This window comes from Mustela nigripes, chromosome 3, assembly GCF_022355385.1.
Source record: "Mustela nigripes isolate SB6536 chromosome 3, MUSNIG.SB6536, whole genome shotgun sequence".
NCBI lineage: Eukaryota > Metazoa > Chordata > Mammalia > Carnivora > Mustelidae > Mustela > Mustela nigripes.
The window spans coordinates 160,648,129-160,673,786 of record NC_081559.1 but is presented as its reverse complement, the minus strand read 5'-3'; the positions used below and the strand labels follow the sequence as shown (position 1 = coordinate 160,673,786).

Below are 25,658 nucleotides of genomic sequence, written 5' to 3'. Positions count from 1 at the left end.
TTGAAAGGGGTCCTCTAAGCAAAGAGAGAGCCTACAAGTGGTAGATCAGAAAGGAACAGAGACCATATACAGTAACAGTCACCTTACAGGCAATACAATGGCACTAAATTCATCTCTCTCAATAGTTACCCTGAATGTTAATGGGCTAAATGCCCCTGTCAAAAGACACAGGGTATCAGAATGGATAAAAAAACAAAACCCATCTATATGTTGCCTCCAAAAAACTCATTTTAAGCCCGAAGACACCTCCAGATTTAAAGTGAGGGGGTGGAAAAGAATTTACCATGCTAATGGACATCAGAAGAACGCAGGAGTGGCAATCCTTATATCAGATCAATTAGATTTTAAGCCAAAGACTATAATAAGAAATGAGGAAGGACACTATATCATACTCAAAGGGTCTGTCCAACAAGAAGATTTAACAATTTTAAATATCTATGCTCCCAACGTGGGAGCAGCCAACTATATAAACCAATTAATAACAAAATCAAAGAAACACATCAACAATAATACAATAATAGTTGGGGACTTTAACACTCCCCTCACTGAAATGGACAGATCATCCAAGCAAAAGATCAGCAAGGAAATAAAGGCCTTAAACGACACACTGGACCAGATGGACATCACAGATATATTCAGAACATTTCATCCCAAAGCAACAGAATACACATTCTTCTCTAGTGCACATGGAACATTCTCCAGAATAGATCACATCCTCGGTCCTAAATCAGGACTCAACCGGTATCAAAAGATTGGGATCATTCCCTGCATATTTTCAGACCACAATGCTCTAAAGCTAGAACTCAACCACAAAAGGAAGTTTGGAAAGAACCCAAATACATGGAGACTAAACAGTATCCTTCTAAAGAATGAATGGGTCAACCGGGAAATTAAAGAAGAATTGAAAAAAATCATGGAAACAAATGATAATGAAAATACAACGGTTCAAAATCTGTGGGACACAACAAAGGCAGTCCTGAGAGGAAAATATATAGCGGTACAAGCCTTTCTCAAGAAACAAGAAAGGTCTCAGGTACACAACCTAACCCTACACCTAAAGGAGCTGGAGAAAGAACAAGAAAGAAACCCTAAGCCCAGCAGGAGAAGAGAAATCATAAAGATCAGAGCAGAAATCAATGAAATAGAAACCAAAAAGACAATAGAACAAATCAACGAAACTAGGAGCTGGTTCTTTGAAAGAATTAATAAAATTGATAAACCCCTGGCCCGACTTATCAAAAGGAAAAGAGAAAGGACCCAAATAAATAAAATCATGAATGAAAGAGGAGAGATCACAACTAACACCAAAGAAATACAAACTATTATAAGAACATACTATGAGCAACTCTATGCCAATAAATTTGACAATCTGGAAGAAATGGATGCATTCCTAGAAACCTATAAACTACCATAACTGAACCAGGAAAAAATAGAAAGCCTGAACAGACCCATAACCAGTAAGGAGATTGAAACAGTCATTAAAAATCTCCAAAGAAACAAAAGCCCAGGGCCAGACGGCTTCCCGGGGGAATTCTACCAAACATTTAAAGAAGAACTAATTCCTATTCTCCTGAAACTGTTCCAAAAAATAGAAATGGAAGGAAAACTTCCAAGCTCATTTTATGAGGCCAGCATCACCTTGATCCCAAAACCAGACAAGGATCCCATCAAAAAAGAGAGCTATAGACCAATATCCTTGATGAACACAGATGCAAAGATACTCAACAAAATACTAGCCAATAGGATTCAACAGTACATTAAAAGGATTATTTACCACGACCAAGTGGGATTTATTCCAGGGCTGCAAGGTTGGTTCAACATCCGCAAATCAGTCAATGTGATACAACACATCAATAAAAGAAAGAACAAGAACCATATGATACTCTCAATAGATGCTGAAAAAGCATTTGACAAAGTACAGCATCCCTTCCTGATCAAAACTCTTCAAAGTGTAGGGATAGAGGGCACATACTTCAATATCATCAAAGCCATCTATGAAAAACCCACCGCAAATATCATTCTCAATGGAGAAAAACTGAAAGCTTTTCCGCTAAGGTCAGGAACACGGTAGGGATGTCCATTATCACCACTGCTATTCAACATAGTACTCGAAGTCCTAGCCTCAGCAATCAGACAACAAAAGGAAATTAAAGGCATCCAAATCGGCAAAGAAGAAGTCAAATTATCACTCTTCGCAGATGATATGATACTATATGTGGAAAACCCAAAAGACTCCACTCCAAAACTGCTAGAACAGTGGGAATGCAAGCTGGAATTCAGTAAAGTGTCAGGATATAAAATCAATGCACAGAAATCAGTTGCATTTCTCTACACCAACAGCAAGACAGAAGAAAGAGAAATTAAGGAGTCAATCCCATTTACAATTGCACCCAAAACCATAAGATACTTAGGAATAAACCTAACCAAAGAGGCACAGAATCTATACTCAGAAAACTATAAAGTACTCATGAAAGAAATTGAGGAAGACACAAAGAAATGGAAAAATGTTCCATGCTCCTGGATTGGAAGAATAAATATTGTGAAAATGTCTATGCTACCTAAAGCAATCTACACATTTAATGCAATTCCTATCAAAGTACCATCCATCTTTTTCAAAGAAATGGAAGAAATAATTCTAAAATTTATATGGAACCAGAAAAGACCTCAAATAGCCAAAGGGATATTGAAAAAGAAAGCCAACGTTGGTGGCATCACAATTCCAGACTTCAAGCTCTATTACAAAGCTGTCATCATCAAGACAGCATGGTACTGGCACAAAAACAGACACATAGATCAATGGAACAGAATAGAGAGCCCAGAAATAGACCCTCAACTCTACGGTCAACTAATCTTCAACAAAGCAGGAAAGAATGTCCAATGGAAAAACAACAGCCTCTTCAATAAATGGTGCTGGGAAAATTGGACAGCCACATGCAGAAAAATGAAATTGGACCATTTCCTTACACCACACACAAAAATAGACTCAAAATGGATGAAGGACCTCAATGTGCGAAAGGAATCCATCAAAATCCTTGAGGAGAACACAGGCAGCAACCTCTTCGACCTCAGCCGCAGCAACATCTTCCTAGGAACAACGCCAAAGGCAAGGGAAGCAAGGGCAAAAATGAACTATTGGGACTTCATCAAGATCAAAAGCTTTTGCACAGCAAAGGAAATAGTTAACAAAATCAAAAGACAACTGACAGAATGGGAGAAGATATTTGCAAATGACATATCAGATAAAGGACTAGTGTCCAGAATCTATAAAGAACTTAGCAAACTCAACACCCAAAGAACAAATAATCCAATCAAGAAATGGGCAGAGGACATGAACAGACATTTCTGCAAAGAAGACATCCAGATGGCCAACAGACACATGAAAAAATGCTCCATATCACTCGGCATCAGTGAAATACAAATCAAAACCACAATGAGATATCACCTCACACCAGTCAGAATGGCTAAAATTAACAAGTCAGGAAATGACAGATGCTGGCGAGGGTGCGGAGAAAGGGGAACCCTCCTACACTGTTCTTGGAAATGCAAGCTGGTGCAGCCACTCTGGAAAACAGCATGGAGGTTTCTCAAAATGTTGAAAATAGAACTGCCCTATGACCCAGCAATTGCACTATTGGGTATTTACCCTAAAGATACAAACGTAGTGATCTAAAGGGGCACATGCACCCGAATGTTTATAGCAGCAATGTCCACAATAGCCAAACTATAGAAAGAACCTAGATGTCCATCAACAGATGAATGGATCAAGAAGATGTGGTATATATACACAATGGAATACTATGCAGCCATCAAAAGAAATGAAATCTTGCCATTTGCAACAACGTGGATGGAACTAGAGCGTATCATGCTTAGCGAAATAAGTCAAGCAGAGAAAGACAACTATCATATGATCTCCCTGATATGAGGAAGTGGTGATGCAACATGGGGGCTTAAGTGGGTAGGAGAAGAATCAATGAAACAAGATGGGATTGGGAGGGAGACAAAGCATAAGTGACTCTTAATCTCACAAAACAAACTGAGGGTTGCTGGGGGGAGGGGGTTTGGGAGAAGGGGGTGGCATTATGGACAGTGGGGAGGGTATGTGCTTTGGTGAGTGCTGTGAAGTGTGTGAACCTGGTGATTCACAGACCTGTACCCCTGGGGATAAAAATATATGTTTATAAAAAATAAAAAATTAAAAGTTAAAAAAAATAATAAAATAAAAATAAAAATTAAAAAAAATCACTCATTTGAGTGCTCATCTTTTAAGATGAACTTTTAATGAGATAGGAAGCAGGTTTGAAAGCTTGCTATTTTACACAGATACACTGTGATTTAACTAAAGAGGAAAAACTACTAGTCAATGTTTGGAATTATTTTCTCTTCACAGAAGAAAAAAAAGCGGTCACGATAAAGGGTGAATACATGGGTAAGATTAACAGAATTATTGTCTGTTTTCAAACAATGGCTCAAAGTTGGCTTATGTAGCAAATATTTTTCTAAGGCAAAATATTTTTCAATCAACAAATATGAAACTGAATGTACTTTATGTACATCTCAAGATCAGTGCAGTAAAATGAAGTTTGGGAGGGTGTTAAGGAAGTTGGTTGGGGTGAAAATGAGTCCTTTGAGAATCCTGGTTCAGCTTATATATGGTGACACTCAGGAAAGCAAAGAGCCACATCAGCCATCTCTCTTCAATGAAAATGCCCTTTGAAGAGTATTATTTTCTCGAGATAATTCAAAGAGGCTGTCTCCTGTCCTGCAGGTAAGCAAACCATTCCAGTCCAATACGTAAGAGAACTGTTAACAAGAAAACACATTCACCAAAATTCCTTCTAATAGTAACCTAAAACCAACATATTATTTAGCTGCTTTTGGCAACATTTGGAGATCTCCACACAGTGATTCAGCATGATGTGCCTGATAGAGCTGTGGAAAAATGGTTGCCATCTGCAGTTACTCATTGACAAAAGTTTAGGCTTTCGAAATGTGACACCAAGACAGTGAAACTGTCTGACATATGCTCTGGCTTAGGTCAACTTTATAAAATGCAAGAGGATCTCTTCCATTAAAGAATAGTGTAGCTAATGACCTAGAATACTCTTTTATAATAGTAAAGCTAATAAAAATGCATTATGGAGTAGAATATAGAATCTGAATGGGAAATAAGAGGTGCTTACAAAGTCTGTTGGCAGGAAGCTGCTGCTTTGGACCATCCCACAGACAGGCAATACTTAAGAAGCACTGACTTTTACATGTGAAAGTGTGTTTCAAGAAGGACATCTTCAACAGGAACCCCTGAAGTACCTTCAAATCAACATCACATTGATTTTCCCCACCAATCTAAAATATCTCCATCCCTGTAGTTAAAAATGTAGATTCTAGAATCAAAAGGCCTGAGAAAGGATCCTGCCTTTGCTATTCAGCAGTGGTATGCCCTTGGGAAAGTTATTTAATCTCTGTGGCCCTTAGTTTCCTCATGTGTAAAATGGGAGTGATAACAGTTCTTATGGGCCTTGTGAGGATTAAGTGAGATTATGATAGAATGCTTTTAGCACTATGGATTGCTCTAAATAGGAATACAGTAAATGGAGCGGGAGGAGTAAAGAAATTACCTCTTCTCATCCTGAAACTTGTACGGTCTTTTCCCAACCTTTTTTTTTTTTTTTTTTTTTGGGTCCTCAGCATGCTACTGCTTATCAAATTCTATTGGCTAGTATACAACAGCATATGGATGATATAGACCAAAACCTCAGGTCTTGTCACCTCATAACTTTAAGTTATCTTGTCTCTAATACCTTCTATCTCTAAAGAATGAATCCTATCACTCAACTCTCTAATTAGAAGACCTCCTACCAATAACTTCCTCCATAGAATCAAGCAGAAACTAAATTAATAACTTCTTTTCTAATTTCTAGCTTCTTCTCTCTGTCCTTCATTCCTGCCCCACAAATACTGAGCAGCTACTATGTTCCATTGTCTAGGCACCTGGGAAACACGGATGAATGAGGAGCAGTGCAGTTTTCTCATGGAGCTTACAGTATAGTCAGGGTGTCAAACAGTTAAACCCAGTATGACCCAATCACAGAACTCAAGAAGGAGATGGGCTATCATAGGGAAATGGCTCTGCCATGGTGCCTTGGTGACTAAATTTTCCAAGTCAACAGTGACCTCAAGTTGTCAAGCTCTCTTTTTTTCCAGTCTACCATGTCCTCTGTAAGTAGTCATGAGATTGCTGCATCCCCCATGCTTCTTAAACTCTTCACTATGCCTGGATTTGCTGACACTGTTGTCCCTAGACTTTTCTCTCTAACCACTTCTTCACTGATTCCTGTATGAGTTTCCTGAAGCTTCCATACCAAATTACCACGGACTTGCTGGTTTAAAACCAAAGAAATTTGGGGTACCTGGGTGGCTCAGTCAGTTAAGTGACAAACTCTTGAGTTTGGCTCAGGTCATGGTCTCAGGATTGTGAGATTGTGTCCCACACTGGGGTACTCACTCAGCTGGGAGTCTGCCTCTCACCCTCAGCCTCTCCCTTTGCTTTTCACCCTGCTCGTCCACTTTCTCTAAAACAAAAATAAATAAATCTTAAAAAAAAAAAAAAAGCCAACAATGAGGAATTTATTTTATCACAGTTCTAGAGGCCAAAAGTCCAGAATCAAGGTGTCAGCAGGGCCATGGTCCACTGAAGGCTCTAGGGAAGAATCCTTCATTGCTTTTTCCGTTTTTGGCTGCTCCTGGCAGTCCTTGGTATTCCTTGGCATGTGGCTATTATCACCTCAACCTCTGCCTCTGTCTTCACATGGCCTTTTTCCTGTATTTGTCTCTGTCCAAATTTCCCTCTACTTACAAGGATACCAGTCACTAGATTATGGCCCACCCTAATCTAGTATGACTTCATTGTAACTTAATTACATTTGCAAAACCCTATTTCCAAATAAAGTCACATTCTGAGGTTCTGGGTAGAAGTGAATTTTGGTGGGGGGGGGATACAATTCAAGCCCCACAATTCCTAACCTACTATTTATTTACTGGACACAGTGAGAGTTCTCATGGTTCTATTTTCAGTTCTCTTATCTTTAAGCTCTTCACACAGAGTCTCTCTGTGTGACTTTCTCTTATTTCACTTTTGTAGCTTCAATTTTTACTTCCATGGAGATGACTTGCTAAACCATTTCTTAAATAACCTGACCCCTTTCTGAATTGGCTTCCTACATTCCCAAACATGTGGCAGGCATTTCATCATAATTCGTCCTCTAAAATCTTACATTTCGAGTGTTCAACACAGAGCTTGGTATCTCTTCCACAATCCTAGACTACCCTATTTCTTCTCTGACATTTCCAGTTCCCATTAATAGTATTCCATCTATCCAGTCACTCAGGCTAGAGTCATTTAATTTTCCCCTCCTATTATCGTCTGCATCTGGACTTTGAGACCCATTTATTCTACCTCCAGATGTCTCTCTCTTACACGCATTTCCTCCTTCCCATTCCAACCATCATTCTTGTTATTGCTGAGTGATTGTGCTCTGAACAGGCCTCCAGGCAGCCCAACCTCTAGTCTCTAATTCATCTTTCCTGCTGTAATCAGCCATGGTTGTTACTCAGCTCGATACCCTTAATGATTACTCTCACAGAATAAAGTGCTTATGGAATAAAGCCCAAATGTTTCAGCATGTTACTGAAAACACTCCACTACCTGGCTTTAAGACTATTTTTCAAGCTCATCAACTATTATGTTAACTTCTTTCTCTGCACTTCCATTAAAATTTACTGTACAATGCTGGGTGATAGCTGCTGATATAGATGCTTCATTAAGCTTGGACTATAAGCTCTTTGAATGAATGCTTGCAAGAAAACCTTCTAAATACTATTAATCATCATTATCATCTTTGGTCCAAGTTTGTAGCACAGAACAGAGGCTAAGTAAAGCAGATGAGGATTCACAAAATGCTAGCATTCAAATGTCCTTAGCTGATGAATGGTAAGATGTGGTTTATCCATATAATAGAATATTATTTGATAACAAAAAGGAATGAAATACTGATCCATGATACAATATGGGTGGAGTGCAAAAACATCATGCTAAATGACAGAAGCCAGTCACAAAAGACCACAAATTAAATGATTCTGTTCATATGAAATGTCCAGAATAGATAAATATGTAGACACAGAAAATAAATTGGTGGTTGTTTAGGGGTAGAGGTGGGGGACGCTGGGAAGGGTGATAGCTATAGGTCACTAGGTTTCTTTCTGAGATGATAAAATGCTTTAAACTTGATTGTCGTGATGATTGCACAAGCCTGTGAAGAGACTAGGAACCAGTGACTGATTCCCTTTAAGGGGTTCAAATGTATGGTATGTGAATTGTAAAGCTGCTAAAAAAAAAAAAAAAGTGCTAGCAGCATAAGAGAACCAAGAATCTTAATTTTGATGTAGTATTTAAAGATGTTCCTACAAAACAAATAAGTTTCTGAAATTTCATTTCTTTTTTCCCAAAAAGGAGTTGAGTGAAAAAATGGAAGGTACTCATGGTTGAAAATGTATGACAAAAGTGAATTTTCCAGGCTGATGCCTTTAAGAAAAGGATGGGCAAAGGGATAAAGAATTTATAGTTTGTAATAAATACTCAGTTTTCCTCCAACATTCTAGGATAAATCTAGGATAGAACAAGAGGCAAATTGGCATCTGGAGATGGTAAGCTCTGAGAGGAAAGTAGTAATTGTTAACATTTGTAAAGCACTATGTGTGAGAAACTATCTTAGGTGCTTTTTACATCTAGCAACATTTATCCTTCCTAGCAACTCAAAGAGTTATGAACTATTATCATGCCTAATTTATACATAAGGAAGCTGAGGCACAGAAAAGTTATGTATCTTGCCCAAGGTACTTGGATCTGGACCCCGCCACTTTAGTTCCAGAATCTTTGTTCTTAACAAATGGGCTATATTGCCTCTCTGTACTTTTCTCCTTCTGCATTTCTATTTCTCTTCAACAATGTAACTTTCAAGAAATAATTTATACTTTATGAATAAGGGGTTTTAATGTGACCTTCACAGAGCAAAAATACTTAGTTGGGGGAGAATAATTCATACAAAGATGATCATAGACTATCCATTCATACTTACTATCCTTTATTTTTTCTTTTAGACCCCAGACATTTTTCAGACTGAGCAGTAAACATAAACATCAAATGCATTGATTGCTAGGTGCAGATAGTTCTTTGTTGCCAAAAAGAAATGTTTCCCCCAACTTCTTAATGCAACAGCAATAGGAAAAGAGAAACATACAAAATTTCTACCACCATTAAAGTAATAGGACAAAAATGACTTCACTATTCTTCCAGTTTGCAAGTATTTTCCATTTATTTTAAAAGCAGGTCTTACTGACAGATTCCTTTTTTTGAAGGGCAAGGAATGCTAGCATTTTTAAAAATTTTTATTTATTTTTAAAATTTCTTTTCAGTGTTCCAGAATTCATTGTTTATGTACCACACCCAGTGCTCCATGCAATCTGTGCCCTCCATAATACCCACCACCAGGCTCACCCAACATCCCACCCTCCGCCCCTCGAAAACCTTCATTTTTTTTTCAGAGTCCATAGTCTCTCATGATTTGTCTCCCCATCCAATTTCTCCCAACTCCCTTCTCCTCTCCATCTCCCCATGTCCTCTTTGTTATTTCTTATGCTCCACAAATAAGCAAAATCATATTATCTGCTTGACTTATTTCACTCAGCATAATCTCTGCCAGTCCCATCCATGTTGATACTAAAGCTGGGTATTCATCCTTTCTGATGGAGGCATAATACTCCATAGTATATATGGACCACATATTCCTTACCCATTCGTCGTTGAAGGGCATCTTGGTTTTTTCCACAGTTTGGTGACTGTGGTCATTGCTGCTATGAACACTGGGGTATAGATGGCCCTTCTTTTCACTACATCCGTATCTTTGGTAAATATCTAGTAGTGCAATTGCAGGGCTATAGGGAAGCTCTATTTTTAATTTCTTAAGGAATATCCACACTGTTTTCCAATGTGGCTGCACCAACTTGCATTCCCACCAACAGTGTAAGAGGGTTCCCCTTTCTCCATAACCTCTCCAACACGCGTTTACTGTCTTGTTAATTTTGGCCATTCTAACTGGTGTAAAGTTGTATCTCAATGTGGTTTTGATTTAAATGTCCCTGATGGCCAGTGAGAATGAACATTTTTTCACGTGTCCATTCGCCATTTGTATGTCTTCATTGGAGAAGTGTCTGTTCATGTCTTCTGCCCATTTTTTGACATGGTTATCTATTTTGTGTGTGTTGAGTTTGAGGAGTTCTTTATAGACCTTGGATATCAGCCCTTTGTCTGTATTGTCATTTGATAATATCTTCTCCCATTCGTGGGTTGCCTCTTTGTTTTGTTGACTATTTCCTTTGCTGTGCAGAAGCTTTTGATCTTGATGAAGTCCCAAAAGTTCATTTTCGCTTTTGTTTCCTTTGCCTTTGGAGACATACCTTGAAAGAAGTTGCTGAGGCCGAATGTCAAAGAGGTTACTGCCTATGTTCTCTCCCTTAGGATTCTGATGGATTTCCGACTCACGTTGAGGTCTTTTATCCATTCTGAGTTTATCTTTGTGTATGGTTTAAGAGAATGGTTGAGTTTCATTCTTCTATATATAGCTGTCCAATTTTCCCAGCACCATTTATTAAAGAGACTGTCTTTTTTCCATTGTATATTTTTTCCTGCTTTGTTGAAGATTATTTGACCATAGCATTGAGGGTTCATATCTGGGCTCTCTACTCTGTTCCACTGGTCTATGTGTCTGTTTTTGTGCCAGTACCATGCTATCTTGGTGATCACAGCTTTGTAGTAAAAGCTTGAAATCAGGCAACATGATGACCCCACTCTTGTTTTTCTTTTTCAACATTTCCTTAGCAATTTGGGGTCTCTTCTGATTCCATACAAATTTTAGGATTGTTTGCTTTACCAAGAACCATAAGATACCTGGGAATAAACCTAACCAAAGAGGTAAAGGAGCTGTACTTGAGGAACTACAGAACACTCATGAAAGACACAAAAAGATGGGAGACCATTCTGTGCTCATGGATCAGAAAAATAAACACCGTTAAAATGTCTATACTTCCTAAAGCAATCTGTACTTTCAGTGCCATTCCGATCAAAATTCCACCTGCATTTTTCAAAGAGCTGAAGGAATGCTAGCATTTTAACCTATCTATTTATCTATTATCTACTCTATCATGTATCTATTCTATCACCTATCTTATCATCTATCATCTATCTACTCTATTATCTGTTTTATCATCTATCTACTCTATCATCTATCTATCTAAAATCTCATTTGTTTTTTCAGTTTTCTTTACAAATTCTGCTTCAGCAGACAGCTCACTAGTGAACTCGAAAGCGAGTTCTCTTACTGCTTCCCAGGGGGAACACTGACTCCCCAGCAGGCTAGAAGTGGGTGTGGGCCCCAGGGCTGAGCAGCACAGCAGGGGGGACCCATAGGAATCACAGCAGTGGTACCAGTAGGAATTGCTTATTGCGCCTCACTAGCTCTCCTTCCTTTCTTCCTTAGCAAATGAGTCCCCAATTCATTCTCCTGACACTTGGAGCGGCCAGGTACACAGTTCCAGACTCTGGGATGCTAGCAGCACAGTGTTCAGAGTGTGGGTTTCAAGTTTGGTCCCTTCCTCTTCTCATGGTTGGAATGGCAACAACATGCTAAAAGGTCGTGCAGCCATATTGGACCATGAAGGCAAAGCAAGAGCCTGAGTGACAGCAGAGTAGCGGGAGGCAGGAAGATGCCTGGACCCTCATGACTCTGTAGAGATACTGACAGTCCTAGTCCACCTACCTTCAGGCTGTCCTCACATGGGACAGGAAAAGAAACATCGGTTTTGTTTATGTTGCTGTCATTGGGTATTTTCTGTCTCTCATATCTGAACCTAATCCTAGTTGATGCAGATCTGAATAGCTCTAATGTTTTTTCCTGTGTTGTTGGGATTCCACCTCAAGGATTCATAAAAAACTTTATAGGAATCTATAATCTATAAAGTTTCTTGAAATTGCACATTAAATCTATGTTCATTCACATACATTTCAGGGAGAACAGGCCCATGGCAAGTCACTGAATTTTTCAGATTCTCAGCTTTCTTTCCTTAATAAGGGGAGAACATTCACCTCTGCAGAGCTGATTTCAGAAGTAGGAAATCTGCCTAAGGTACTTGGCATGGTGAATAGTGCCAAGCTATTTCTGTAAATAGTCTCATCCTGCTGCCTATTGATCTTAAATCTAGCAGTCATCTATAACTTTTCTTATTCCCTGTCATTAAACTACCCAATTAGTTGTCAAGAGCATAGAGCATACAGCATCTCCTCCGATCACTTCTTTTTCCTCATATCCCCACCCTCTGACCCCACTCCAGCTTATTACAGCCTCTGTTGTCTCCTCTCTGAGATCCCCAACAGGGCTTCTCATGTTTGGTCTCTTCTTTCTACCATCTACTCTTTATCAGACTTCTAAATCAATTTACCTGAAGGCCTGGACTGCCAAGGGTTCTCCAATGCCTATCAAATTAAAGACAACTCTATCCAAAAGGAGTCAAGGTAGCACAACGCAGAAGAAAAAAATTCACACAAACCTAGCTTTGAGTCCTGATTTTAGTTCCTTATTCGCTTTGCACTCTTGGGGAAATTGTATGACTTCTCAGAACCTGAGTAATCCTAGCTCTAAAGTAAAGATAATAGTATGTAATATGCAGCATCGTAGTGCAGATCATTGGGACACAATATACAAAAGGACAAGTTTAGTGCCTGGTACATTCTAGGTTCATAGAAAATGTATTGCCTTCCTCTTTCCCTCCATGGAAAGGACACGGACTAAAAAACATACGTCTGCCGCTTACCACCCTTCCATGAATCCCTTATTTGTATAACCTACGTTAGCCAAATCAGATTGTTTGCCACCTTCCAGATATGTCTTCTCTTACTCTCAATTCTGTAATTGTGCTCAGACTGATTTTTTCTTTATCTCCCCTTTCCCTTCATTCTATGTTGAGACTCCACTCAGCCTTTAGGGAGTCCCTCAATTGCCATCTCCTCTATGAAGCATTTTCCTACTGTTTCCAGGCAGATGTAAGCTCTCCTTGTTTAAAAAGGCACATTCTCTCTGTTTCTTCTGTGGCACTTGATGGTTCTACCTCGCCTCATTTTGTGTACTTATTACCCTTCCTGAAAGACTAGAGATGCCTTGAGAGCAGAACCAGAGCCTCATCGACCTTTGTACATTTCATGGCCCTAACCCAGGTCCTTTTATCTGTATTTTCTGCATTAACTTCAACATTTTCAAGCAGAGCTCTTTTCAAAGGATCTATTCCTAGATCCTTTTTTCCTACTTTTACAACACCACAAAGACAGCATGATTAAAAGTATCCTCAGGGAATACTCTATTTTAGGTTCCTCCCTTCCTGTCCAAAAAAGGAGGCAATGCTTCTGGATGTGGGACACTTAGTCGATCCAGCCCAGTGACCTGTCGTTCAGAACCATTTATTACTGAGTCCATGGGGTACAAAGGACTTTTGCTTTTCCCTTATTTCTTAAGACTCTGGCTCTGCCTCTTACTTCCCTTAAGCTCCCAGGACTTCTTTTTTTTTTTTTTTTTTTTTAAATTTCTGCATTTCAACAACAATGAATCTCATATCTGGGCTTTGAGCACCCCTTCTGAAGATGATGGATAGGAGCAAAGCCTTCTGGGACACATTAGTACAGCTGCCAGTGGGCTCGAGGTGCTTATAAAATAAAAAGGCTCGGGATTCTGGGAAGATATTTGCAGTTCTAAGTGAACCGCCCAACACAGCTGAAAAGAAACACCCAAGAACACTTCCTTTTATTCTTTTTAAGCTGTGCATGGAAGAGGTACATCGTATTGGATTGCAAGTAAGTCTCAGAAGGATTCTTTTTATGTCATGTCACCAGGTGCTAATATCATCACCTTTGCCTATCAGGTACATGTGCTTTAGAATTACAGGAAGCTTATAAAATCAAGTTTAAAGCAGCAAAGTCCAGTTTCTCATTTATTGGATAATACTGAGTATCATTGCCTGACATGAGACATTTTCCCATGTAATTATGAAAAAGAATAGCACCCACATATCTATAAGGTTTAATGATGCTTTAATTCCACCTGTGGGTAAGTATGTAAGATAGGATATTATCAGAAAACCAAACACGATTAAATCACCACTAAGCGACAGGCACAAAGCATCCCATCGTAAACCTGATTTCAAAAATAGAAAACGGTTTTATATGAGACGCTCTTACACTTCATTAGACCTGGGAGAGCAGAGAATCTGTGAAGCTGCTAATTTGCTACACAGTCATTGCATTAAAAAGGAAGGGCTGACCAAGAAAGACATAGATTTGAAGCATTTGGGGGATAAGAAAATAATTCCTATGTGTCAGTAAGACATAGGAGCTTGTTGAATCGATACTTTGGGAGGATGCTAGGAGAGGACAACGAGAAGATTTAAGAAGTGATGTGAGGTTTTTCTCCAGATGCAGACAGCCTTTGATGTAGAGAGAGAAACAGCTCTGTCAATAGCAGCAAAGGGAAAAGCTGGAAAAACCATAGCAAAAAGGAATCAAGTTTTTTTTTTTTTTTAGTGAGGCAGTCTTTCTAGAGACCCTCTGCCCGCATTGAAGCTTCTCTAAACCACAGACCATATGTAAAAGGTTTCCCTCTTGGAAGAACACGACATGCTGTACAGACCTTCAGAGTTAGGCTGGAAAGAAGCAGCTGACAGTGTAAGGCCAGTACAGAGCATGAGTTTGGCCAAACCAGGCAGAGTGAAAAATGAGAAGAGTAAGAGAGATCCAATATAAAATGGATCCCTTTTGGGGTATCTACCGAGCTCACAATGACCCCTACTTCACAGCCATGTTGGGGAATGTGACCCCACCTGATGACCATAGTTGAATGAACCAAGAACACCTGACACCCCTCTAGGTGGATGAGGAATGTGGAACTCAACTGGACGTTAGACTTGTACTTGTGACTCTTGAGTTTGGCTCTGGGAATTGTGGGAAACTACCAGCAGGCCTGAGAAGGAAAGCTAGTTGTTGAAAGGGAAGAATGAAGCAAACATAGGGAAAGAAGCAGAGAAAAGTGATAGTGTATAAATACTCCCTACGGTTCCCATCTTCCATTCCTGGCCTCATCCTTTGAGAGGCCCTGCTGCCCTTGGCCTCTCCAACTCCCCACTGTATCTTGATACTAGATCCCCCCCATTTTTCTTTAAGTCAGCTTCAGAGGGGTTTCTGCTACCTGCAACCTGGAGGACTGGAGCTGACATACTACCTCGGAGGGCCTGACCATGTAGCTTCGGGAAGGTAGTGCCTCTTACAGCAACCAGTCTCTGTCAGTGAAAGCACGCTATTAATCACAGGCACAGCACTCCTAACAACTGTTATGACATCAACAGGCTATAAATACAAAAAAAGTCTTTCTCAGAAAACAGGGCTTTCTTGGTCTACACAGTAGGTTCTTTGATCAATTGCTATGATGACGATAATGATGATGCTGACAGCAGCTCCCATTTACTGTGTGTTGTAATAATAACTTACTAAGCCCCGAACTATGTATGGCTGGGTGCTTTACATACATCATATCTACTTCATGGTAGATATCTCACTACTCTTCATGGTAGTGAGAGTAGAATTTTGTTTGGGAACGTTGGTGACACAGTGCAAAAACAGAGATGTCATCTGGGAAGGACCAGCACGCTGGGAAGGCAGGGCTCCACAAGAGGGTACTCAACATGATGGATTTGCCATCATTCAAGATCTGGCCATTGGTCTTGCAGTCTTAGGAGATTTCCATGGTGCGCCAGCACTGACTAGACTTAGATATGCTGAGTCATGCAACACAGTTCACTAGAGACTGATATATAAACCAGATGCCAAGTTATTAATTTACCATGAGATGTATAACTGCCAAGCGGCCTGGATACTGATGCTGGCCTGAGCAATATGCGATATTCTCTCCGTAGACAGATTACATTGGGAGCCAAAGTGTTAGAAGGTTGTTTGGGTAGTTAGATGATTTGAATGTTAGGCACGGAGATCTGACAGCTGCTATATTCATCTCCAGAGACAGGATTTAGCTACCAGGTGAACCAGACGTTTGGGCACCATTTCTTTGGATGCTGCCTGGAGATCTTTTGCCAACAAATGCTTCTGCGACCTTACTAGGCTTCTAGAGCTGACCAGTTTCCTTCTGAAGGAAACATTCTTTCTTTAGCTATCTTAATATCCAATCCATCTTGTGTGTCTAGGAGTCCTTTTATTTGTTTAAGGTTATTTTGCATATTTGGGGTCAGATTCATGATTTCATGCTTTCATAGTTTGAAGTAGAAGGATAATTTTATTCTCTTTCTTTCCACATTTTCAACAGAGTAGCTCACTATCACCTGAATGTATCATCTACGGTATTATCATCCCAATGTTGTATAAATAGGGTAAAAACCATAGGTTTTGGGGTCAGAAAGACCTGGGATAAAATTCTGGATCTCCCATTTTTAAGTCTTATAGTTCAGGACAAGTTAATTCTCTTGGCCTCAGATTCCTCACTTTTTATAAAGTGGGGATAACGCGCACCTCACAGGATAAAATGAGATTTACCAAGGTTATTATGCAAAGCATCTAGCACAGTTCTGGGTGTGAAACACAGATCATAACACACTGGAGCAAAAGTGTGCTAACTTAACCATTTAGATTCTCCTTGGTTTCCAAGTATGAATTACGTAATTTTTTCTTCATTATTCTTCCAATGTGGTTTCACTTTGATTTTTATAATCGTATTAGTGTGACTTTAAAAAATAATTTCCCTGACTTTTGAGAACTGAATAAACAAAAATGAACCCTACATGAGTGCACTGATTTCTTTGGCTTACTGTTCTCCTTCTCCACCAGAAATAAACAAATGACACAGCTTGCTTTTGTCTTTTTTCTTCCTGTTATCCTTGTGAAGATATCATTTATGGACTCTAGTCATGTTTTTTTCATAAGAATTCTGCACTAAATTCCCAAGCTTGAAAATGCCTTTTTCACTGAGAAAGTGCTATGAAATCCTACAGCTTTTGTCACAAATTAATTCTTTTGTTACCAACTAATTCAGCTTACTTTCAGATGTTAGAATTTCCCAAATTACATGATTCTTCCTATATAAATGCATGGGTCTATCTTTATATTTAGCTGTTTTATCTTACGAGTTTGCAGTGTATGTAATTATGCCCTCTTTTTTTTCAAGTAGATTATAAACCTTGTAAGAATAGGGACAGATCAATCTCTTTATTTCCTCATTGTCCATACATTATAGTATCCTACACTAAATTGAGAAGATATCAAATAATTCTTTGTTGGGGAGAAATGCTAACAAATGTTGGGGAGAAGTGGAAATAAAAATGACAGAGATGTTTACCTCATTTGTTAATTATATGCACATTTTCTGAAAGTATAGATCTGAATCTAAGTATTAATTAATTCTTTTGGTGTAAACTTTTGTGAACCTGTGTTTACTTTTCCTCAAGTTACTTGAACATTTTCTTTCCTTCTCCTTTGACTTAAAAAGAAAAAAAAAAGATTTTATTTATTTATTTGGCAGAGAGAGAGAGAAGAGAAAGACCACAGCTAGGCAAAGCAGCAGGCAGAGGAAGATGGAGAAGCAGGTCCCCACTGAGCAGTGAGCCTGATGTGGCCCTCGATCCCAGAACCCTGGTATCATGATCTGAGCAGAAGGCAGATGCTTAACCAACTGAGCCACCCAGGTGTCCCATCCTTCTCTTCTGGCTTTAACGCTAGGAATTTTATATACACCCTAGATGTTTCTTACATTAGAGGAATTCCTGACTTTAGCTTTTACCTATTTTCCTTTAATCTACATTGTATGTTATCAATGCCAAACTCATCCTCCAATTTACTTCCTTAACTTTGCTTCCCCTCTGTTTAAATTGCTTCAGTGATCCCACCCCTTTAGTGTTTGTCTTGAATTATAATGCTCAAACTTTATACTCTTAAGATCCTTGAGGAAAGATGATACTCAGTTTGGCCTATTCTCACATACCAAATGAAGATATCTCAAAATTTAGTGCAACGCATAGATGAAAACAAATATTAAACAAGTATAACACAGTACTGAGAGAATAAAAACAAGTACCATGACAGATCTGCATGAGAATTAAAATACCCATTATCAATTTTACTCCAAACATGGATTAAAATTTTATAATCTGGGTACTTGTGTATTTCCAAAATTGAATCCTAAGTAGGCAGTGTACACAAGATGAGGAAAGGAAAATTTAGAACGTGCCAGACACAGGGCCAGAAATTCTGACAGTTAAGCTCACTAAAATGATACAATATTCCTTCTAGGTTGATGGCATTATTCTACCCTACAAGTTGTAATCCTATTAATACCTAAGTATACTGCTAATACTTAATATTAACATGTTAAAATTATGAACTGACCATAAAATAGGCTCCTTTTACTTTCTGTGAACATTAATTTCGGGTCTTTATACAGAACCTGGTTAGTTTGATTTAATATTATAAACGTGTTTTCCAAATTTTCATTACAATTGCAAAATAAATTCCATAAATTCATATGGGGAGACTTTATAAATGCCATTTTCAGTCATGGAAAGATATATAAATGGACAAATCTGAGGGTGCTGTATAAGTGAACTCTATAAGGTCAGTTTTTTTATGAACTAAACGGTCCTCAAGGAAGAAGTCAACCAAACTTGATTCTGTTTTCAGGACTAAAACCAAAGAGATTAACTTATCTTTGTATTTAAGAAGTAGCCTCTATCTAGGGGGCAGTGGGCTTGGCAGTATATTCAATGATCTCACCAAAAGCCTATGTAATGTAATGACATTAGACTGTGTGTTTATGGTAGATAATACCAGTGAAGCATAACACAATGCATCTTGACATAATTCAGTTTGTAAAACCAAACTCATTCAATAGCCCCACACAATTATGACAAACAATGTAATACTTTGGAATAACACAAAACAGAAACATGGATACTCATGCTTTCATTCATCCATTTGCTATACTGAGCATCTCCAGGGCAATGGCTACTATAAGGGACATAATGACAGATTGGATACAATCACTGCCTTTGGAAACCTACAATCTAGGAGACAAGATATGAACACATAAAATGTGAGGAGTAAGGTAAGAAATAGCATAAAAGTGGTGCTATGGAGTGTCGCAGGACTACAGAGGAAGGGGGTACTATGTGTGGAAATGGCATCCAGGTAAGGCTTCATGGAGTTGAGGGCATATGGGCTATTTGGAAGTGCGGGTAGGATCTCAGCAGAGAAAGGGGAAGATTCAAATGAAGAAGGAGTAAGTGTGGAAGTGGGCTGTCACTGGCAGCTTTGGTAAAGGCTGGACAGGCCGGTCTGACTGGAGGGTAAGTCATGTGTAATGGAGTGAAATGTAAAGCTGGGTGGGGGGTGGGGAGGCTATGCAGGACCCTCAAGGTCAGTTGACCAGGGTGACAGAACCATTGAAAGCCTTTCTCAAGGAACTGATACAATCCACCTGTTCCTTGAAGAACTTAGCAGGATAGCATAAAGGAAGAAAGACCAAAGCTAGAATTTTATTTAGAAGGATCTTTTAGTGGTCCAGACATCTGCTTGTGAAGGAGGAGTGGCAGGAACGAAATGAGCACTTATTGAAAGCTCACTATGTGTAAGGCATTTATTTGTTTTAGCTATAATATTTCACTCAATTCTTGTAATGTCTCTGAAAGGTAAATAACATTAACTCCAGCATTCAGTTGAGGACCTGAATCCCCAGAAGCAAGCCCAAGGTCTGGCACTGCAAGTGCTCAAGGAAAAAGCTGTCATATCGAATCAGAGCTGTGATTCATGCAACATATTTTCTGTTCTCCACAGAAGCTCCAAGGAAACAAAATAGTTTGTACAGTTCTAAGATTGCAACCCAGAGGGTTATTTCTACTAGTAAGGCTCGCCCCAACCCTTGGGTCAAATTCTGCTCCTCATCAGGGGAACAAAAGGGTCAGTCCTGCTTTACTCTTCCATGCCAGTTGTTGATTCTGGGTGTTCTTACTGCTGGGATCAAGCTCTCCTTTTCAACTCACAGGAGGTCAAGCCTTTCTTCCTTCTTAGACTAGCATCCCTGTCTTTGAACTCTACCCACAAACACAGTTCCTATCTCTTCAATAAGATGTGACACCTCTTTGATACCAACTCTCTGCTTGTTGCCCCCTGCCAGGCTTCCTTCATGTAGTGCTTTGCTTTGCTTATGTGAAAAGTACAGTCTCTGGGCTGCGGGACTGCCCCAGCTCTTCTGGACTGCTACTAGAATCATCGGCCCCCACTCTCTCTGGTCTAGCCTGCGCTTCTCTTAGATGAAAAGACTTTGGACAATTGTCACCATGGTAGTAATTGGTAGTACTCATACTTAAGTATCACATAGCACACGCTGTGTGCCAGGCACTGTTCACTGTGCCTTTCAAATATTCCCTCTTATAATCATCACATTATCGATAGTCTCATTTTATTGATTAAAAAAAAAAAAAGCAAAACAAAAAACCCAAGGCTGAGAGCTTCAGTTACTTGTCTAAGGTGACATCTAGCATTCTGGCTAGAGCTTAACCAGAATGCTCTTCTGCCCCTCCAATGTCAGTGAGAAGATAGAGAACACGTCACAGGTGAATGTACTAACTCAAATGCCTTATTTAATACAACTGGCACAATACTACGATAGCTACCAGACTTATGTTAGTTCACATTTAACAAATATGAACCCACAAAGCAGTTAGAAAGAAGCCCTTATATGAGGCTGAAACTTTGATATGTATTTTCATTTTAACTGAAGATACTAAAGACATTCTGCATTTGAGCAAGTCTAGTAAGGCAGTAGCAGTCAAAGATACTGCTGTTTTACATAGCAAAAATAATCCATGAATGTTGGTAGAGAAGGTAATCATGAGTCTACGGCCATACAACCCTGAACGCGCCCGATCTCGTCTGATCTCGGAAGCTAAGCAGGGTCGGGCCTGGTTAGTACTTGGATGGGAGAAGGTAATCATGAATATGATCTTAACGGGAGAGGAAACAAATTTAAGGATTTAAAGAATCAAAGCAGAGTTGTAAGAGAGTAGATTTTAAAAATTCTCATCACAAGAAAAAAAATCAAAGACCATTGTCATCTTGTCAAATCAAATATTTCGGCACACTCAAGTTCACTTGACAAAATGATGACACATTTTATTGTTATCAATTCAGAAGGTGAACATCTGGCTAAATATAATTAGAAATTTTAACAAGAATATGATATGTTAATGTTAATATGTTAGTATGAATTTTGGATTCAAATTGGATTTGGCACGGAGTCTGCTTAAGACTCTTTCTCCCTCTGTCCCTCTCCCCCATGCATGCTCTCTCTCTCTCAAAGAAATAAATCTTAAAAAAAAAAAAAAAAGTAGAGAGCACTCATTAAAATAATTGGGGAGGGCATCTGGGTGCCTTGGTTAGTTAAGCTTCTGACTCTTGATTTTGGTTCAGATCATAATGTCAGGGTTGTGAGATCGAGACCCATGTTGGGCTCCCCGCTGGGCATGGAGCCTGCTTAAGATTCTCTCTACCCGAGGATGTGGAGAAAGGGGAATATTACTGGTGGGAGTGCAAGTTGGTGCAGCCACGTTGGAAAACAGTATGGAGATTCCTTAAGAAATTAAAAATAGAGCTTCCCTATGACCCTGCAATTGCACTACTGGATATTTACCCCAAATATACAGATGTAGTGAAAAAGAAGGGCCATCTGTACCCCAGTGTTCATAACAGCAATGGCCACAGTTGCCAAACTGTGGAAAGAACCAAGATGCCCTTCAATGGATGAATGGATAAAGTATATATGGAATGGTCCATATATACTATGGAGTATTAATGCCTCCATCAGAAAGGATGAATATCCAACTTTGGTATCAGTATGGATGGGATTGGAAGAGATTATGCTGAGTGAAATAAGTCAAGCAGAGAGCCATTTATTGTATGGTTTCACTTACTTGTGGAGCACAAGGAATAACATGGAGGACACTGGGAGACGGAGAGGAGAAGTGAGTTGGGGGAAATCGGAGGAGGAGACAAACCATGAAAGACTGTGAACTCTGAGAAACAAACTGAAGGTTTTGGAGGGGAGGGGGGTGGGGGTTGGGGGAGCCTGGTGGTGGGTATTATGGAGGGCACGTATTGCATGGAGCACTGGGTATGTTGCATACACTATGAATTTTGGAACACTGAAGAAAAATTAAATTAAATTAAATTAAAAAAAAATTCTCTCTCTCCATTCCCCACACTCCCTCTCTTAAAAGAAAGAAAGAAAGAAAGAAAGAAAGAAAAAATTGGTGAATATACCTCTACATAACAAGGGCTAGATAAAAGTGATCAAGAAATAGAAGGAGGTTCTTTTCTTTTTAGATTTATTTATTTATTTGAGAGAGAGAGAGAGAGCGCACACATGAGTGGGGGGAGGGGCAGAAGGAGAATGTGAGAGAGAACCCAAGCAGACTTCCTGCTAAGCACAGAGCCAATGCAAGGTTTGGTCTCAGGACCCTGAAATCATGACCTGAGCCGTGAGGGTTGACCGAACTGAAGGTTGGATGCTTAATCAACTGAGCTACTTAGGTACCCCCAGGGAGCTTATCTTCTAATGGTAGAGAGAGAAAGACCATGAGCAAGTAAATAAATAAATGCATACAATAACTAAATAGTAATCAGAGTATGACAAAAGTAAAACAAAGTAATGTAATAATTTAGAATAAAGAAGTGGTAGTTTACCCAGCCATGACAGAACATTTGGGCTGGCACCTGACTGACAAAGTGGGGGAACAGAGTAAGAGAAATGACTCTCAAGTGGTATGCTCAGCTAGTATGGCTGGAACATAGTAAGGAATAGGGAGACCGGCATGAGACCAAGTCAGCAAGGTGGGCAGGGCACACATCACGGGTCCTTATAGGCCATAGCAAGATGGTTGACTCTGGTTCTAAGAAGTAGAGGAAGGCACCATCAGGTTCTAAGTTAGAGGAGTGATGTGACCTCATCTATGTTTTTAAAAGATCACTTTAACTGCTATTTGGAAAATGCATTACAGGGAGTCAAGAATGGAATCCTTGAGACCAGTGAGGAAGCTACTGTAACAGTGACCAGAGAGGTGGCAGCCTGGACTCCAGTTGTACCAATAAAAAGAGGGAGGTAGATAGAATAGGGATGTATTCTGAGGCATCAGGATAATAAGAACTGACAGGACTTATTGATGAGGAGATGTGGGGAGTCAGGGAAAGAGAGCAATTTCACTGTTCTGATCTGTGATCTAGTGATAGGTGGGGCACTAAGAGGAAAACACATTTTTGGAGAAATTCAGATCTGTAGAATACTGATCAGCAGAATGCTAATGTAGTGATAACCTCAATGACATTTACATTAAACTCTGGAAATGACAAGCAACAAACTTTCATCAAGTCACATGGAACATGATCACTGGTTAGTTTTCCTCTCAGCGACCTCAAGCCCAAGACCATTGTCAGCTCTGGAAATGAAGATGAAAACTGGGTCAACCATTCTGGCCTTACGTGGACATTTTATTTCATATTTATTTATTTATTTATTTAATATTTATTTCTATTTTATTTCTAGAAATGATGAAGAGTGTGAGCACATGGTAGGTATTCGAAAAATGTGTGGTGAACTGAATGACACCTGTCCCATTACAATTAGAGAACATGTGACATAACCTACCTATAAAAAGGGCTAAGAGCAGAACTGAGAATTCTCAAAATTGCCACGAATCATGAATCTGAATTACATTATTCCCTATTTTAAAATTTCTATTTTGTGGATATGTATATACATATGTATGTATCCATACACACACAAACACACACGTAGATTTGTGCGCATTTCTCTCTGATACTATTGATGGAAAAAACAGGAATGCTCTAATCTTTTTAAATTATTATTATTTTTAAAGATTTAATTGTCAGAGAGAGAGAGACAGAGAGGACATGAACACAAGTCGGGGGAGAGGTGGGCAGAGGAGAAGCAGGCTCCCCGCTGAGTCTTAAAGAGCCCAATGCGAGACTTGATCCTAGGACCCTGGGATCATGACCTGAGCCGAAGGCAGAGGCTTAACCTACTGAGCCACCAAAGCGTTCCTCTAATCTTTTTTCCTAGTATCTAATCAGCACTACTCCACAGTGCTTCTATTTGAAATGAATAGTCATTACTTACCTGAAGCATATCGCCAAGGTCTGCGGTGCTAATATCCGGATCCTCCGTGGTGTTGAAGGGCACAGGAGTTATCCGTACAAGGGTGAGCACTCTGGGTTCTGGATATCTCCATAACATCATCCCTGAGCTATCTTCAGTTTCATTGTAAAACAAGACTTCATAGACACCAGGCATTTTCAAAGGTTCTGTTAAAGGAAAAAATAATTAACTGCATGCTTTTGAAATGGAACATGGTACAGAAACATTATGAGGATAAAAGGTAAGAATGTAAAGAAGCTGGCTGGCCATTTTTAGATGCTTTAGGACAGGAACAAATTAAGAATTTTCCCCTAAGACAGACTGAATGGTAATGTACTATTTTTGTACTGCAGCTATTAACATACTTTTCAAGCGATCTTGATGTGTTATTTAGTGAACGTGCAGTAAAAACTCTCTTTCACGCTGAAGCTGTTGCTACTTACCAGCATCTCGTATATACTGGAACAGGCCTGTCCGTAGGTCATCCGAACTTTGTTCACTTTGAAACATCTGGTTCTTTTCCACAGGAGATGGCATGTGTGGAACTGCTTCAGGAACTTCAAAATTTCCCTCCTCGTTGAGGTATCCACTGAGTAATTCATGTAGAAGCACTAAACAGTTCAAATGTTCTTGACCCCAGAAAACCTTTAAGAATCATATGAAAAATTTTAGTGACTTTTAAATACAAACATTTCATGAGGATAATTAGGCACAATCATACCAGAGTTAAGGTGAGACCATAATTACATTCAATTTAATTATTGACAATAACTTAACTATAATTGCTAAGTGACCTATGGGATGAATTTCTATTACTTGAGTAAATACATAAAAACAAGAAAGTCAATTACATCATATGTTGTGCGAATAACAATCAATTTTCAATGCTGGGTTACCAATGAAATTATGTTAGTGCAAGGTAATGTTTATGAGTTAAATTGCCTAAGTGAGAAAACAGTATCTATTACAGTCCGAGAGAAGGTAATGAAGATCTTCTAGGCTGAAATGTTAATAAAAGAAAGAATAATAATAACCTTGTGGAATAATAACCTTGTGGAATAGCTTCCTTGTCATGAGATTTAACAAACACCTCTTAATTATAAGATTCCATTCTTTGCACTTTTACTCTTCAGAGAAAAAGAGAGAGAAGATGCTCAATGAACTTGAACTCACAAGGCTCCCAACTTCTGTGTTTAATGAGAATGTACCAACATACAGTATTCCTCAGCCTCTGATAATCAACTATAGAGGAGATACAGTAGAGTTTCAGGACAAAGGCCTTGGTATTTTTTTCTAATAAAGTGG

The 25,658-nt window shown here is 39.2% G+C and overlaps 1 protein-coding gene across 3 annotated transcripts in view; it reads right to left on the bottom strand.

Moving 5' to 3' along the window:
- VPS13B (vacuolar protein sorting 13 homolog B) overlaps positions 1-25,658 on the bottom strand; it is a 756,179-nt gene that overhangs the window by 124,722 nt on the left and 605,799 nt on the right. For all 3 annotated transcript variants that reach the window (XM_059394925.1, XM_059394927.1, XM_059394926.1), the window contains 2 exons: positions 24,797-24,998; positions 24,336-24,520 (listed from right to left, as the gene is read on the bottom strand). In XM_059394925.1, coding sequence (XP_059250908.1) covers positions 24,336-24,520; positions 24,797-24,998 — 387 coding nt within the window. The remainder of the gene's footprint in view (positions 1-24,335; positions 24,521-24,796; positions 24,999-25,658) is intronic.